The 15522-nt window shown below is 41.5% G+C and overlaps 1 protein-coding gene across 1 annotated transcript in view; it reads left to right on the forward strand.

The window, feature by feature from the left end:
* The window catches only part of BRWD3 (bromodomain and WD repeat domain containing 3), a 58761-nt gene that overhangs the window by 1341 nt on the left and 41898 nt on the right, over positions 1 to 15522 (forward strand). The window contains exons 5-6 of the mRNA XM_055727154.1: positions 8029 to 8179; positions 10613 to 10711. Coding sequence (XP_055583129.1) covers positions 8029 to 8179; positions 10613 to 10711 — 250 coding nt within the window. The remainder of the gene's footprint in view (positions 1 to 8028; positions 8180 to 10612; positions 10712 to 15522) is intronic.

Genomic DNA, 15522 nt, shown 5'->3' on the forward strand with positions numbered 1-15522 from the left:
CGCGCCCCTCGCCGGCCGCCGCTCCTCCGCCGGGGCGGGCAGCTCCCAGCGGCCTGCCGGGCCTCCCCCGCCCGGGGCCGCAGGGCCGCCTCGGCCGGCCTCTGGCACCCGGCGCCCCCCGTGCCCCCTCTCCGGGCGGCGGTTTGACGGCGCCCCCCCATCCCCGCCCCCGGGGCTGCGGGCGGGCGGCCCCGGCAGGGCCTGTGTGTGTGTGTGTGTGTCCGCCCCCGCGGCGTGGGGACGCGTCTGCGTGGCCAAAGCGCGGCCGTGGGCCGGGGGGGGCGGCGGGAGCGGGTTCCTGCCGCGGGGCGGCGGGGGGGATTTCACGGCGACGTGCTGCCGGGCCCGTCGGCGGGCAGGGCCGGAGGCCTGGCCCAGCGCTCCCCGCCTGTGCGGAGCCCTGCGCCTCTGCCGGGCGGCTGGGCCTGCCTGCCCAGCAAACCAGGGTGCGTGGGGGTTTTTTTAGGAAATGTCATGTTGAGACTATTAAACGCCTATGAAATGTATGGAGTGGCTACTCGCAGATATAAACCGTGTGAATATCTGTCATTGGGAAAGGTCAGCTGCCCGCCGCACTGCCAAGGGGCCGGCGGCCTGGGGGTGGCCAGTCTCCCAGCCGGGAGATGGGCCCAGCCTTGCTGGCATCCGCCTGAAAGCAGTGAAACTGAAGTGTCATTTCAATTTCTTTCCGAGGGGTGCAAATGGCCTTGTTTCCATTTCTAGCAGCTCTGGGTATTAATGTATGGCGCTGATTTAGCACTTTGCCATTGCAGTGCTGTAGACTTACTAATAGCGTTTCTCATATTGATATACTGTGTGCGTGTGATCATCACTGTCTCCTGACCTGGAAGGAATTGAAAGTGTGTCCTTGCCTTTCCCATCTCGCACAGGGCAATGTTGATCTGGGATTTTGACACGGCTGTTGCTGAAACTGCTCTGTAGCTTGCTCAAGAGTTAGTTTTCCACTTTGGCAATATAGTAGAAGCTCAGATGTAGATGGGAGAGCTCCTAGTGTTGAGAAGAGACATTTGTACCTCCTGGCTTTCCCTTTCCAAAGTGTATTAAGAATTTAAGATGAATGTTATGTTTCATCATACCTCTTGTGGATAATTCTGGGACTGTATATTGAGTGAACAGACACGGAGTAAGTACTGCATTCAATAAATTTTAATGCTGTACGGTCTTTCTAGAGAGCCTGAAATCTAACTATAGGCTGTTGCAGGTTTAGCTTGTGACTGCACCTGGTACCCGAGAGGAATATTAACAGTGGCAGTATGAAGTCTGATTTCAGACATACTGGTTTTGCTTGATCAGTTACATTAGCGTATACAGTTTTTTCCCTTCATTCCATGGGACACAAATAGAAAAGCCTTAAAACTTTTTGTTTGTGTATTGATGGCATTGTTGAAACCATGTACTTTTCTTTAAAATTTGAGAAATGGGAGACAAACCATTGTAAAGTGAGGCTTGGAATTAATGGGATATTTCTTCTTGCAGTATGGTATTGTCAAAAATAAGTACGAGATGGTTTTTTCCTCTGTCTTAAGTTAATCAACAGTAATCAATTCTAATCTAAAAGATTGTCTTTTTATCTAGTATTATTTAACTGTTTATCATTATTTACAGTAAGGAACAAGACTATAAATCATTTACAGAGAGACAGGTTGATGCTAGGTAGAATGGACTGAGCTTCTCCCTTATAATCCTCAGACTGAAGCTTTCACCGTTGAGGATGTTGAAGAAGGCCTTTTTTTCTTCTCATTGCTTAGGGTCTGGTGTATTTGGAATTTGGACCTTTGGTTGCATATGATTGTATATTAACCTAAACTACCCGACTTCAGGGCTAGCTAGATGTCTGAATGTCATGTTTTGAGCAAAGCTGGGGTTGTGAAGGACACAGATAACTCTGACCTTCATTTTAATTATCTCAGGCACATAAAGAACCAAAAATAAATTATAGGTGCTAGCGATTGGAGATAAAGTTTTTTCTATCCCTTTCTCCTTTTTGAACACTTACAGATAGAAAACCAAATTCAGTTGCAATCTCTGCCTGGCGTTGCAACTACCCTGGTTAGGCAGGCCTGAGGTAATGGGACCCAGTGAGAGTTTACAGACGTGGAGAAGTCCGATATGTATGTTTGTTTGTTTTTCCTCAATAATCTGTTTTGGCAAATCTGACAAAGTATTTCTTGTTTTAATTGCTGATGTTTCAACTTCATTTTCCATTCTCTTTGACTGTTCAGGTTAGTGTTGGTATTTTTCAGAAAATACGCCTATGCTCTTGCCATTGAATACATTGTTACTGCTCTTAGGGCTTTTGGAAATGAGAAAGATATAACAACCCAATTGCCTACTAGGTGGCTTTTATCTAGGGAATGTTTACTCACACTGCACTCGAGCTTTTAGTCAAGATCTGAAAACTCTTTGTTGAGAGTTTTGGGGGTTTTTTTGTTGTTTTATTTGAATGTGGTCTTTAACTTTAAATGTCAGGTGCCACAAGGCAGAAGAGTAATTTAAGATGCACTAATAAAAATTGTACCTACCTAGCAAGCAGAGCCACTCAGAGAATACTAGCTTACGTGCATTTGTGTTCCCTTTGTCTTTTCTGCTTATTTCCACTTTGCAGTACTTTTTATGTGCAACATGTGGCTGCCTGTCTAGGTAATCATCCAGGTGTACTCCAAAGCGGTTTTTACTTTGTTATTGACTGCTGGTGGTCTTGAGAATGAAACGTGTTTGTGAAGGGGAGGGTCCTCGCTTTCCTTATGAAGGCCTGAAGTTATGTCCAACTTGCATGCAATTAGTACTCCGATTTTAAATTAACCATAGCAGTTCAATGTGGAGTCAGCTGTTGTACAGATGAGTCAAGCTGAATCAACTCGGATTATCAGAACAGTCTCCAGCGGACTGCTGTTCAAAATTATCTTTGTTTATTCCTGATAAAGATTACTGGCTCTGGTCTGGTTTTCAAGAATATCTTGATGGGCTGTATCTTCTGGCTCAGCCTGTTCTGGTCTTTGTGCTGAAGATATGTATAATTTCAGGAAAACCAGAAAATCGGCTGTTTTTGGACACTGTGTTCAAGTGGAGAATTTGCATCCATGAACGGCTGTGCTGGTATGGAACAGCTTAAGGGATTTGGCTTTGAGTTTCTGCCTTGCCCATCTGCATTGATTTAAAACTAGCTATGAGTCTGAGGTGCTGTTATTTATAGATACTGCCAATCCCAGCATTAGCAGAGAAGGGATGTTACGGTTTTGTCACCTCAGGAAAATGTCATCTTGTAGTATGGTAGTTCCAGCCTGTTCTCTCTGGGGAAACCAAGTGGATAATAGCTTTTAAAATTCAGGTAGATTTGCATACTGTTGACATCTTCTGCAAGTCCAGTATCTGAGCTTCCTTGTGCTGAGATTCCATATTTGAGGTGTTGAGTAATTTCCTGCTTGCTCAGCTGCCTTTGTCCTCTTGATCTCCTCTTTTTGATACAGTTGTCAATTGATTCTTAACTGATTGTTATTTTGGTAAACGAGAGAAGTGTTGTAGGACTGCCTAGAGGTTAGAAATCTGCTGCTGATGCCCAGCTGCCTGCCTGCCCACAGGGGACTGGGTACGAAGGAGCCTTCAGACATCTGCGTTGCTGCCTGTGTTGCTTCCATTATGCAGCCCTTGTGTCAAGTTTAGTCTGTGCTTTGAAAGCAGTGTCTCACAGGGCTTCCCAAAAGAGATATTTCAGAGCTATCTGGTTCTGATCCCTGAGAAGACAGGCTTCTTATTATAAGTAGTAATCACAAAGAGGTTTTTTGTTTGTTTGTTGAAATCTTCCTTGGAGGAGCAATTGTCAGCAGTTGTACCAGGGGGGTTTATTTGTTTGTTTCAGGGATCACCAAACTTCTTGCCTGTCTTCTTAGCTGTCCAGTGAGGACCTTCACTCACTAGTCTTTGAGACTACATGGCAATGCTTCCAACAACAGGAGTGTAAACAGGTTTAGGGGTATGACTTTCTCCTAGCCTTGACGTGACTTCCCTAATAGTTCTTTACTTACAGCTACTTATCAGTGTAGCAACTTATTTGCATACTGGTTCAAGCAGTCATGGCTGTGTTACATTCCCCTATGGTTGTTTACATAGATCTTTTAAAAAGAATAGATTAATTTTATCCAGTTCTTGAAAGTTTTTAGATCCATAAGACCTGTATGGTTACTGTGTCAGAGAACCCTTCCGTGGTACTGTGGTGTTCTTGTGCTCTTACATTTTAACCTTTATAGGGTCTTTCACATCAGGCAACAAAACAGTTTTCTCTTTACAATTTATCCCAGGGTGCAGAATTTTCTCTCATTTAGCACGGTTTCAGCTCTTCTGCGTTATTTTAACATGTTCTTTTGAAAGCCTTTGTTAAGCATTTTTTTGGCCTGTGTTACTTGTCTCTAATTTTTGAAATATTTTCTAATGTTTTAGAAATATTTTCTAATATATTTGAGGAGGTGATAATATCCTTGCCAGTCTTTAATTTTGTCATATGGGGCTTTGACTAGCACACACTAAGAGATGTGCTATAACTGGTGCTAAGCTTTGCCTTTTTCCATACTTCTTTTAATGAAAATCTGATTTGGGAGACTGTTTTTCTCAGCTTTATTTCTGCAGCTTCATGTTTCGGAAAGATACTTAAAATCCATTTACAGCTATCTCATGCAGAGGTGAAAGGAATAATTTTTGTTTCGAGTTCTTTTGGAAACCTGAGAATAGAATTGCTTGTTATGCCCCAGGCAGCAGTTTAAGAATTTTATCTGGAAGTTATTATGGAAAAAAATCTCCAGGATAATTTGCTGCTATTGCTGCTTGCCTATGTAGCTGTTTGGTAAGAACAACAGTGATAATATTCAGATTAAGGGCCACTTGTTTGGGCTGTTCTGGGTTGTAGAAACATGAAAACATGCAGGGAAGGACTTATGGTACAGCCTTTCTTCTGTAGTATGGCATGGTTTGGATTGCAGGTGGCAAATCTGGTGAGTAGGGCCTGTTAATGAAGTGAACGGTCACTTTGATATGTGCCTGGGCTGTGCAATACGCTCCACATCAAATGTCACTTAGAAAAGTTTACAATCTAATAAAACTGTGCACTAAAGTCTGGATGCTTCAGCAGCTTACTTGTGCCGATTTAACTCTGGCTTCATGATGGATTTGCCAACTTTTCTGGTCTGGGCAGCGATCAAGCAGATGTCTGGTATCCTGAGCTGCTTAACGTCTGGATGTCCCAGGCAAATTACCACCAGGCATGTGCAGATAATTGCCACATGCTCCGTGAGTCTGGTGCACGCATCTTTCTTCTTTGAATGTTGTCCGGTCTGCACATGTGTTGATGTTTGCTGTCTTTGCTGTTCTGTATATAACTGCGGCTTAATCTGCAGATCTTTAAGCAGCAAAGTCCCTTTCCGTTTCTGAGTAGGTGCGCTGAGTTAATCAGGACTTGCTTGTTGAATAACTTGTGCTCTGTCTTGACAGTAGGATATTTGCTGCCAGGCTTAATTCGGCACCTCTCTCTAGACATAGAGTAGCGGCAGTACTTCAAAAGCAGTGTGCTCCTGAGTGAAAAGGGAAGTGTTTTGCTGCATTACGCTAGGAGAATGGTTTGGACTTTCTGTGAAATTTTATATTTCCAGAAAGGGTGGTATGGTTTGGATTTGTTCCTACCCTGGAAGTAAAATGTAAAGTTCCGCAGCTTCTGGATTGGTTGCTCTTTTTCTTTTTAATTTTTTAATTTCAAGCTTGATAAATTGCTAGAATTTGCAATTGTTGACTGAGAAGCATGTTAGTAATTACCAGAGATGTAAAAAAGAATTTAATACTTGCATTTTATTAAATTGCAGATTCTCTCTTTGGAATTGCCTTTGTTTCAGATCCTTTGCATCTGAAGGGAGGCTCTGTAGCATTAACACATTTATATTATTTCAGGAATGAGTAAGAACAATAGGCAAATACAGAAGTTCAGATAATCCTTTTATCTCATTTTGAATTCTGTTATGTCACGTAATTTACAATGAAAGACAGTTCATGCTTATACACTGAACTTCACTGGCTGTGCAGTTGGGAATGTACTGATATAATTTTGGAACTCTATGATTTTGGAAAATAAAAAGAGAAATTAGAATGACTGGAGAAACCAGGCAGTGGAAGAGAGCATTCATGGGGTTATTCCTTGATGCTCACAGTATAAAAAGTCATGGAACGGGACCACGTTAATGCAGTCATCAGGTTCATCTTTCCCACAGAGATACGATTCTTCTGTTTCCATCAAAAGGCCAGAGCTGTTATCTTTAACAAGCACTGACTGAAGGGATGTGTGGAGAAGCCCGTCTCTCTTCTGTAAGGGTTTCCATTCAGAGTTTTTAGTTGGGTTTAGTTCAATGATAATTTGTATATGTTATTGGAAAAGCCTTTCCTTTTTTTTTTTTTTAATTAAAATCTTATTTGTGGGATGGTGTTGATCCTGCTTGTGATACAGGTGATTACATTATACAACACATGACTCACTGTGTTGAGCATTGTAGCACCGCTGCTGTTGCCCAACTGGAATGAACAATTTCCCAATGACATGTAGTAATAATCTGTTTGATGACATAGTTCAGTGAACAATGTTTTGGCAGCAGGTCTGAGTAAAGTACTTACCTTTTCCTCCTTTCTGATGCCTGCCGCTCCCTCAGGTGTGCTGGGGCAGGAGCTGGCCATATCCTTAGGGTCTGGGTAGGCAGGATACCTGGGCCTATCTACTGATGCTGTGAGCTGTTGGAAGTGGTCCTGTTCCTTGCTTTCCACCAGCTCTGACGCTTCTCTGAACCAAAATCAGCTTTGCTAAACCTGGCAGATAAACCTTTTCCTTCTTTTCTTGGGTCAGCATTCCTAGTGCAGGGAACTGAAACAGCTCCCTCCGCGGTAGATGAGCTACCAGAGTGGTTTTAGCCAGACTGGGAAATCGTTCTGGCTCACTGCAGCTGCACAAAAACTTCTACCCCAGCAGGAGGGAGCTGCATGGGTGGTGAGTGCTCACAGCCCTGTCACCAGTATCGGCCTGTGACTGGACACAGTTGAAATGGTCATGTAGGAGAGCGAGGTGTGCACAGGCACACACCTGCTGTTATTTCTTTAGAGTGAGCACTGTTCTGGCCCTTTCCGATCAGCTTTAGTATTATTTGGCATTAGTTTGTGGCTTGGTAAAACAAAAAACCTAGTTTCCGTTGTCAATCACAGGTACTTAAGAGCTGAGTACCTGTTACTACTGATCTTTAAAAAGGACATGGGATGTAGCTATATGTCCTGTGTTGAAGGAGCTAAATAAGCTCCAATGTTGAGTTTTTGCTGCCAGCTAGTAAATACGGTAGAAGTCAGGCAAGTGCAGGACATTCTGGATAATGAGGTAGAATTTATTTGCTATTTGAACAGACTGTTGGAAAAAAACCCATTGTCTCTCCATAGAAAACAGTCTCTGTGTAAAGGGAAAAAAGAAGAATGTTTTCCCCGACATGACAAATTAGGAGCCTACATGTGTGGGTCTTAAAGACGTCTACTCCCAGTGGCTGAAAGCAGGAGACTGGGTATTGCTTTTAGGATAATGTTTAGGGTTATTTGCTTTAGTATGTGTGCTTCTTAGAGTAATATGAATGTCTGACAAGGATTTTTCAGCTAAAGAAGAGATGTGAAAAGAATGAACTGAAGGGTAAAAAAGGCTTCTTTTTTAGGCAGTACTTTGGTCAGAGTACTGCCCTGGGAGTTGAGTTTCAGGAGGTTTTGTTTGTTGTTAAGGGACATCCTAAATTAAAAGTGTAGCTACCACCACCTAGAATTTTGGGTCTGACTTTTTGAGCACTCCATGTCACTTTAAAAGACATCTTTGGTATAATTAATTTTGAGAGTTTTTTCAGGGGTTTTAGACTTGATTTCAGTAACTTCAACACCTGGATATGAACCACGCAAAGAAGTGCCAGTAGAAGCAAAAATAAAACAGTTTTCATACATCTGCATTGTTTATATGTTTAGGTGGCTGTCAATGCACACATCCCTCCGGATTATCTTCTTAGGATCTGTGAGAGACTTGGACCCCTTTTAGACAAAGAAATCCCACAAAGTGTCCTAGGTGTGCAGACATTGCTAGGTGTCGGGCGCCAGTCTCTACTAAGAGCAGCAAAAGGTAAGATTCTCAATTTAGCTGTGACTGGATTTTATTTTAATGGTCAAAACCCTTTTTGTTTTGATTGATATTGTGGTATCTGTGTGTGTTTGCATGAACCCTGGTTTTATCTCCTATGCTTGTCAGCTTTCTTGTTGTAGTCTTGCTAAAATGTAGTTATTGCTGGCCCTGTTACGTATGTGTTTCTTTGGTTGAAAATGCCATCTTAAGCAGCTCTCGCCTACAGTTGCCTGATCTTGTTGCTTGCTTACTCTACCTCCCCTCCCCAGCATATTGGACTGGTGTTTAAATGATGTGATGAACTAGATTAGAGATTTGATCTGTCTGGAGAATAGCCATTTTTTTTGTATACTTATGCCTGTGTCTAAAATAACCCAACAGTCTATATAATTTTGCTGGGCTATTTTTCAGACTGATTTGTTCCATTTGTTCCATTATTTCATTCCCTGGCTGTGCAGACAGGTGTGTCAGCTTGAAGGGCAGGGTGGCATTTGGGGCAGCATTTAGAGAGTGGGAGAAGGTGAGACTGATTCTTCGGTGATAATTCCTGCTTGTCCTTGTTTAAAGTAATTTGAATGAAAGCCCTCATTCCTTTCATGAATAGAGCACCAGTCCTGTTGCTTTTGAAAAACTGCTCTGCTTGAGATAACGATCCTGAGAGCACAGTTCTGAGTTATAACTAAACAGATCTGAGAGCCATCTGCTATTGAAAAGAGTGATTCCTTCGTTCTCTCCTCGCTCCATGCCCCTGTCACTTCCCTGTAGGAGCCAGAACTTACTTGATCCTGTGATGTGCTGATTCAGAGAGCTAAAATGTTGCAAAATTTGTTATTGCTGTTGTAGTGAATTAAATTAGCTCATGGAAGGATCAGAGTGCTGGACGTGACACAGGCAGCAGGAGCATCACTCTGGGAGAGAAGGAGGGATGGGCGAGCAGGACCTTCCTGTTTCACCGGCAGCTGAGCATTTAATTTACTGCATCCTGTGAAGTCACACTGTGATGCTAACAAGAACGGTAGCATTATGCTACACCTGGAGGGGTGTGCTGTTTGCAAACAGATTTCCTTACGTAAAGTTTTGGGACCGAGTCTTGTTAATTTCAGGTTTGCAGGGAGGCCTGCAGAGAAAGTTCCTTCATTTCACATTGTTTCCATCTTACAAGAAAACAACAACAAAATGTAAAGAGAAAATAAACATTTTTGTGCAGGGAGAGGAAGTTTCTTAGGTGAATGAATTAAGGCGCAGACGCTAGATGAATCACTGAAAGAGGAAGTGATTAATTTTTTTATCCAAATTTTTTGCAAAGACATTTCTACTAGAAATATTTTTGCAAAGAGATTTCTACTAGATTTATGGTGGGGTTTTTTTCCTCTTCAGAAAAAGCTGCTGTGACATTGCAGCATTTGGTGTGTAAACCACACTCGCTAGTATGAAACAGCATAGTTTTTTCAAAGTTGACATACATGCATTTCCACTCCCCTTAGTTGTGTATCAGTATGAAGTTTCCATTTACTGTTAGTATTTATAGCTATTTTGATCTATTTTAGAAAGTGTGAGTGCAGTTTTTAATGTGTGTCATTGTAATACTCTGTGGTACAGTTTGAGTTTTAATCAGAAGGTGCTCTCGGGAGTCTCTGAGTCATATAAGCTTGTGCATTTCATATTCAGAGATCTAAATGGTGATACACAGATCCACCAATCTGTGGCACTGTCCTGTTTCAGTACTTACTCACTGTGGAAGCTCATTTCTCTCCTTCCAGATGGCCAGAAATGGAAGAAGTCCAGGTTTAATTTCTGAGGCGCTCTGAACAGTCTCAGAAAAATCGCTATTGTTCTAGAGAGAAGGCTCTCTGAGGCCAGTTGGCAGCAGATAGCTGGAGAGTCTTTAAAGAAAACAGTCTTCATTTTAGAAACAATGGTTTTTTTGGGGGGTGGGGTGCAGAGGACAATCTGAAAGGAGGGCGTATTGCCACCAATTGCAGGAAAACAGATTTGTTGGGGGGAAAAAAGTAACTTCTCCCCCTTTCAGGGAGAAAATGTGTGCATGTATGTGTATTCTCAAATGTACAGTTCATAAGCAGAGGTTCTGTATCTGTTGGGATTGCAGAAGGACTAGAAACACATGAAAGTTCAGTCCTGCCTTATACAAAGTGCACGTACCTTTTTCATTCTCTTTTTCTTTCCGTCAATTTAGACTCCCTCCTCACCAAAATGAAGCAAAAATAAGCTGAAACCTTTACATTCATATTGCTTAGGAAATATAAATCAGAGTAGCAATCTTCAAGTTTTAGTTTTTTAACAAACTAAAAAGACAAATCTTATTTTGGGGTGCTGGGAGTAGTGCTTGATGCTCTTGATACTAAGAAGAATAGGTCAGTTAGACCTGGTTTGGCTGATTGTTTCACTAATCCACTGTTAATCTTGCCGGTACAGACTTCAGACATACGCTATGGAAAGGATCTGCGTTTGCAGCTCTTCACAGAGGCCGGCCTCCCGAACTACCTGTAAATTATGGAAAACCACCAAATGTGGGTGAGTTCTGAAACATGCATAAGGTTTTTTTTTTTTTTTATTCTCTGTGCTTTTATTACTGCTCCAGCTGAAAGTTACTCTTATTGACTGAAACACTACTATGGGTTTGCATTAATGGCTTTTTTGACATTTCAGCATGAATTAGTCTAAAAAAGGTTTCTCACTGACAATAGAATAACCCTTTTGGTATTATTCAGGCTTGGATCTCCCATAATGTGCATACACGTGTTAAAACATTGTGGCCACATTGAAAAGCTTTGCATGTCAACCTCCTGTTTGGTGTGCAACACACTGGACTATTTTTTTTATGCTATACCTACATAATCTATACATATGCTTATAAAATTGAATTGGCATGGTCACAGGAGCATGTAGACAATCTTTTCATTCAGGAATCTTAGCCAGAACAAAGCGCCTGGCTCTCAGGGAACTTTTTGGACTCAAGAATTCATTTTAGTTCAATTATAACAAAAACCAGACTGCTTGCAACATTCCTCTCCAAAAAGGAAATAATCACCAAACCAACATTTGTGTTACTTCAGTTTCAGTTGTCCACACAGTTAGATAAAGGACTTGTATAAAACTCCGATATATGCAGGCATTCAACTTATGTATCATCACAGAGCTACTCTGTTCTGCTTAAACTGAAAAGTATTTTCCTTGTATGGTTTGAACTTTACCTGTTTTTATAGCAAACAAAATTTATTCTTGCAGGCATAAATACAAGTCCAGTTGGTCATTACTTGTTTCTCATGAGGGTATTTTATCTGTATTTACCATGTTAGTGTTTGTGCAAATGTACAAACTTTTCCTGGTTTGTTAGGGAATCCATTCACCTATGTTTCTCCCATCCCTTTGGATAAGTTGGGATGGTGATGGCAGTCTTCTGTTTCTACCACGTCTGTTCCTCTGTTTGTGCTTCCGCACTCTCTCATTACTAAAAATTAATTATTGTCAGACACGAAAGTGACAAAGCCTGGGCTGCTTGTGGTTGAAATTGATAGCACGCTTTGCATAAGGTCTGTGGTGGTGTGGCAGCAGTGTGATGGAATAGCAAAATTAATTATAGGACTTCGGTGTAACAAAAAAAATGGCTATTTGCCTGGAACTAGTGCATTAGTACTTTTCCTGCTTTTGTCAGATAATTTATGAGTCATGCTGTGGACATTAAAAAAAAGAAAACTATTTCCATATATTGGTATGGTTACTTTGGTACATATCTATGAATTTATTCTTTTAGTCTGGTTCTGCAGTTGATTGTTAGCATTTGGGCAGATGGATTGCTAATAGTCTAGATTACAGATTTATTGCACACACGCAACTTTAGTTGTCTTTCTATAAGGACTGCTGAATCAATTCTTTCATAAGAGGAGAATCAGACCATGTTTTTGAACTATATGTATTAATGAATCATACTAGCAGATTGGACTTCAGCATTTGTCATGCTTTCATGACAAAGGTCTGCACTGCTTCCTTGGTGACTATTTAGTGACTTAGAGAACAGAGTGATTTATGGGTTTTGATGCTTTCCTATGAATTGTTTTTTAAAAAATGCAAAGGTGTTATATGGAAAATGGTCTTTTATAGCCAGGAATTAATTTTTGTAAGTATTGGTTCCTGGAAGAATACAGTCCTCCTTGGTGTATATACATAAACTACTAGTAAGAGAGGAAAATATGTATAAAGATGAAAAACAGAAATTGACTATACTTAAGCTATATCAGAGGCAGGAGTTTGGTTTTGGGATTCCCCATTGTTGATGCTGAAGTGGAAGTCACAAAATTCTTCTGCGTATTATTTGTGCAAAATAGGTGGTATTTTCTGGTGAGTAGTGACAGCTGCAGATGCAACATGTGTGTGTTTGTTTTAAAATACAGGACGAAGAAGTATGCCCAACCTCTTTAATATTATGGTGTAATTGTGTATTCCTGTACTGTGCTGGCTTAGTCAGATTTGAGTTTTCTGGAATTACTTGCCAAAGTAGTTGGGCTGAAGTAATAGACACCCATAATAATGTGAGTACATGAGTGAGATGAAATGATTGTGCAATTGCCTGCACAAACTGGTAAATAAGGTATAGAACTAGCAGCTGAAAGTATTCTTATATGGTTTCCCTTCCACTGAGAAAGATGTAAGCTTGCCACCATAAGTGTGCTTTTCTGCTGCGAGAACGGATTCGCCTGTGTTTGGCCTCCCAGTTTGAAGAGTCGGTAGCTGTTGTGGTTTGCCTTTCCATCTGGTTGGGGTTGGGATCAGACCTTGTGATCTGTGCTCCAGAATAAAAGGTCATGCACAGGGGAACTGGAACAAGAAATTAGTATTACCTTTTCCTAGTATGTTTGTCCAGAGCCGGGAATCTTCTGGGTGCGGAGTCTCTGAGAAAGCACTGACCTGTGGAAGTCGCTCTCAGGAACGTGTTGTTTGTGCTTGTTGAGCCTTGGAGGTCTGTGGTAATCTGCTGGGGGAGGAGAGGAGGGGAAAATGCTGTCATAGCTTTCTGCTGCTGACAGGATAGCGTGGTGAATCCAGTGAGGATGGTCCTTTAGGCCATTTCTTTGCAGGTTTTGCAGCAGTGTTACGTTTAGGACTTCATTTGTGCTCTTCCAGTCAGAAAAATGAAAGATTGGTCATACAGTACCTGAGCAATGGGAGTTACTTGCATATGATAAACCTGCTTTTGAATGCTACTTTGGTTTTGTCAGGACTTTTTTTTTTTTTTTCAGGCAACACAAATCAGGTTAGAAAGAAGGTTGTTTTCCCTCTGGAGTTGATTACTAGATCTATTCTAACCTAAGTATGAAAATCTTTATGGGGGTAGCTGTTGTTAGTGAAAATAACACAAAATTTGGAACCAGAAAGTTCGTAGCATAGTCTCAATGACCAAGCAGTTCAGCTGTATGGAAATTTACAGTCAAGGTGATCCAGCTACCTTCGGCCTGCCAAATAGCAGTGCTCTGGATGAGGCCAGAAATCGATGATGTTTCTCTGCTGTAAATGAGTTCCATGAGGTCAGCAGCTATGAAAGCTGGAACACTTTGTTCTTTCAGTGCTTTTACTGGGTCTAGCTGTCTTTGTGGCTGCACATCCACTCTTTGAGAAGGTATTTTGCATCTGTGAGCCAACTGTGTTTATTTCCCAGTGTTCTTATGAAATCCAGACTTGTGTATCTTCTGCACACTGCAAGCAGTACCCAATCTTCATGCCTGATCGGGCCCTGCAATGAGGTCACAGCTTACTCACCACATGTCCTAGCCATGTAAAATGTTATGTCCTCGTTATGAAGTTACAGTGCTCATTTCAGAGGGTAAAATAGTATGATGTGAAGTCATCACCTTTTTAAAACAACTGTTTGTACCAGTATTCTGTTTTCTACTTTTGTTTGCAAAAGGTGGAGTGAGGCAAGGGTTTGTAGGGAGAAGAATTCAAGCAGTTTGGAAACTGCTGCAGGTAGGTGACTTTGTCCTTGCTGAAATGTTTTAATTCCTTCTGAAGTTGTGAATTAACATTGAAATTTAATGTCTGATGATTGGTTTTTTAGTTTTTTTTTCACCGATGAGTCACTGTTTCAGGGTTTTGGTTTTATCCTTCAGAGGTGAGCTTTCTTGCAAAGGATTTTATGTTTGTGCTGTTATCTCTAGTAGACTGGGTTGTGATTTAAGAATTAGTGTTGTACAGCATATGTGACTCCTCTGCCCCCTGCGACTGTGCCCGTGCTTGTGCTAAGGGCTGTAATTTTCCTGAAGGTATGATCTTCAAGGACCAAGGACTGTCAGAAAGGAACAGAAAAATGCATGCATTTTACAACATCACCCTCAGTTAGTACTACAGGTTGGTGGTTCAGGGAGACACTGGTGGATGTCTGTAAGCCAGGGCTTTCCCCAGCATGGCAGGAGATGGCTGGGAGTGCTCAGGGTTGCTCCCAGCACAGGCTAAGAGAGAGGAAAGCCACCTCTCACAGCAGCATCACGGGCATCCCTGTGCCTAGGTAGCAGTCACTTCAGCAGCTAGAAGTGAGGAACTTCATCTGAGAAGACGGCCCTTCTGTTTGTGGACAAAACCAACTTAGTTTTCTTAACAAGAAAACTAGATATGCTGCTCACTTTGTGTGTGAAACATCAGTGCAATTCTGAAAGTTTTTCCTGCCAGGGAATAGTGAGGGGGTAGACTTGGCAGCTGTTATGCCCAGTATGGCATGAAGCTAATTAGATAGGTTGCTAAAAGTTTTTAGGGCTACTGTGTTGCTAATCCTCTGTGTGGGAATCAGTTGTGGGGTTTTTTTTTTTTGGGGGGTGGGGTGGGTTGTTTTTAATGCTTTTAGGCCTTATGAGTACAGTAACTTCATTGTACTGAAGAAAGCAAACTTCATGAGGATTTTTGTCATGTGTGGGTAATTCCCTATTTAGATACTGTGTATTAATCTTCTACAAAAAAATATGAGAACTGGAATTTGGGATGATTTTTTTGTTTTGTGAGTGTTCTTTACTTTGCAGTTCCTTTGAAGGCAGTGGTAGTTTATAAAGTGTAGGACAAAAATCCCAATCACAGCTTTATGTGTGTGGCATACGTTTCTGGTGTATACCCTAAGTATTTTTATAATGAGGATCGGATACATTGGATACTTGCTACATTTTGTTCAAAAATGCTGTTGCTTTGATAAAGATGGTACTCCTTATGGCCCAACAATAGTTCTGTATTTCTCTGAAACTTGTGATTGAAGCATTTCGTAAGCAGTGCTTTTTTATTTTTTAATTATCCATGGAAGATTGAGGAGTATTGTCCCCATTGTGCAAACAGGGAAACAGACACAGAAA

Source organism: Falco cherrug, chromosome 15 (assembly GCF_023634085.1).
Source record: "Falco cherrug isolate bFalChe1 chromosome 15, bFalChe1.pri, whole genome shotgun sequence".
Taxonomy (NCBI): Eukaryota; Metazoa; Chordata; class Aves; order Falconiformes; family Falconidae; genus Falco; species Falco cherrug.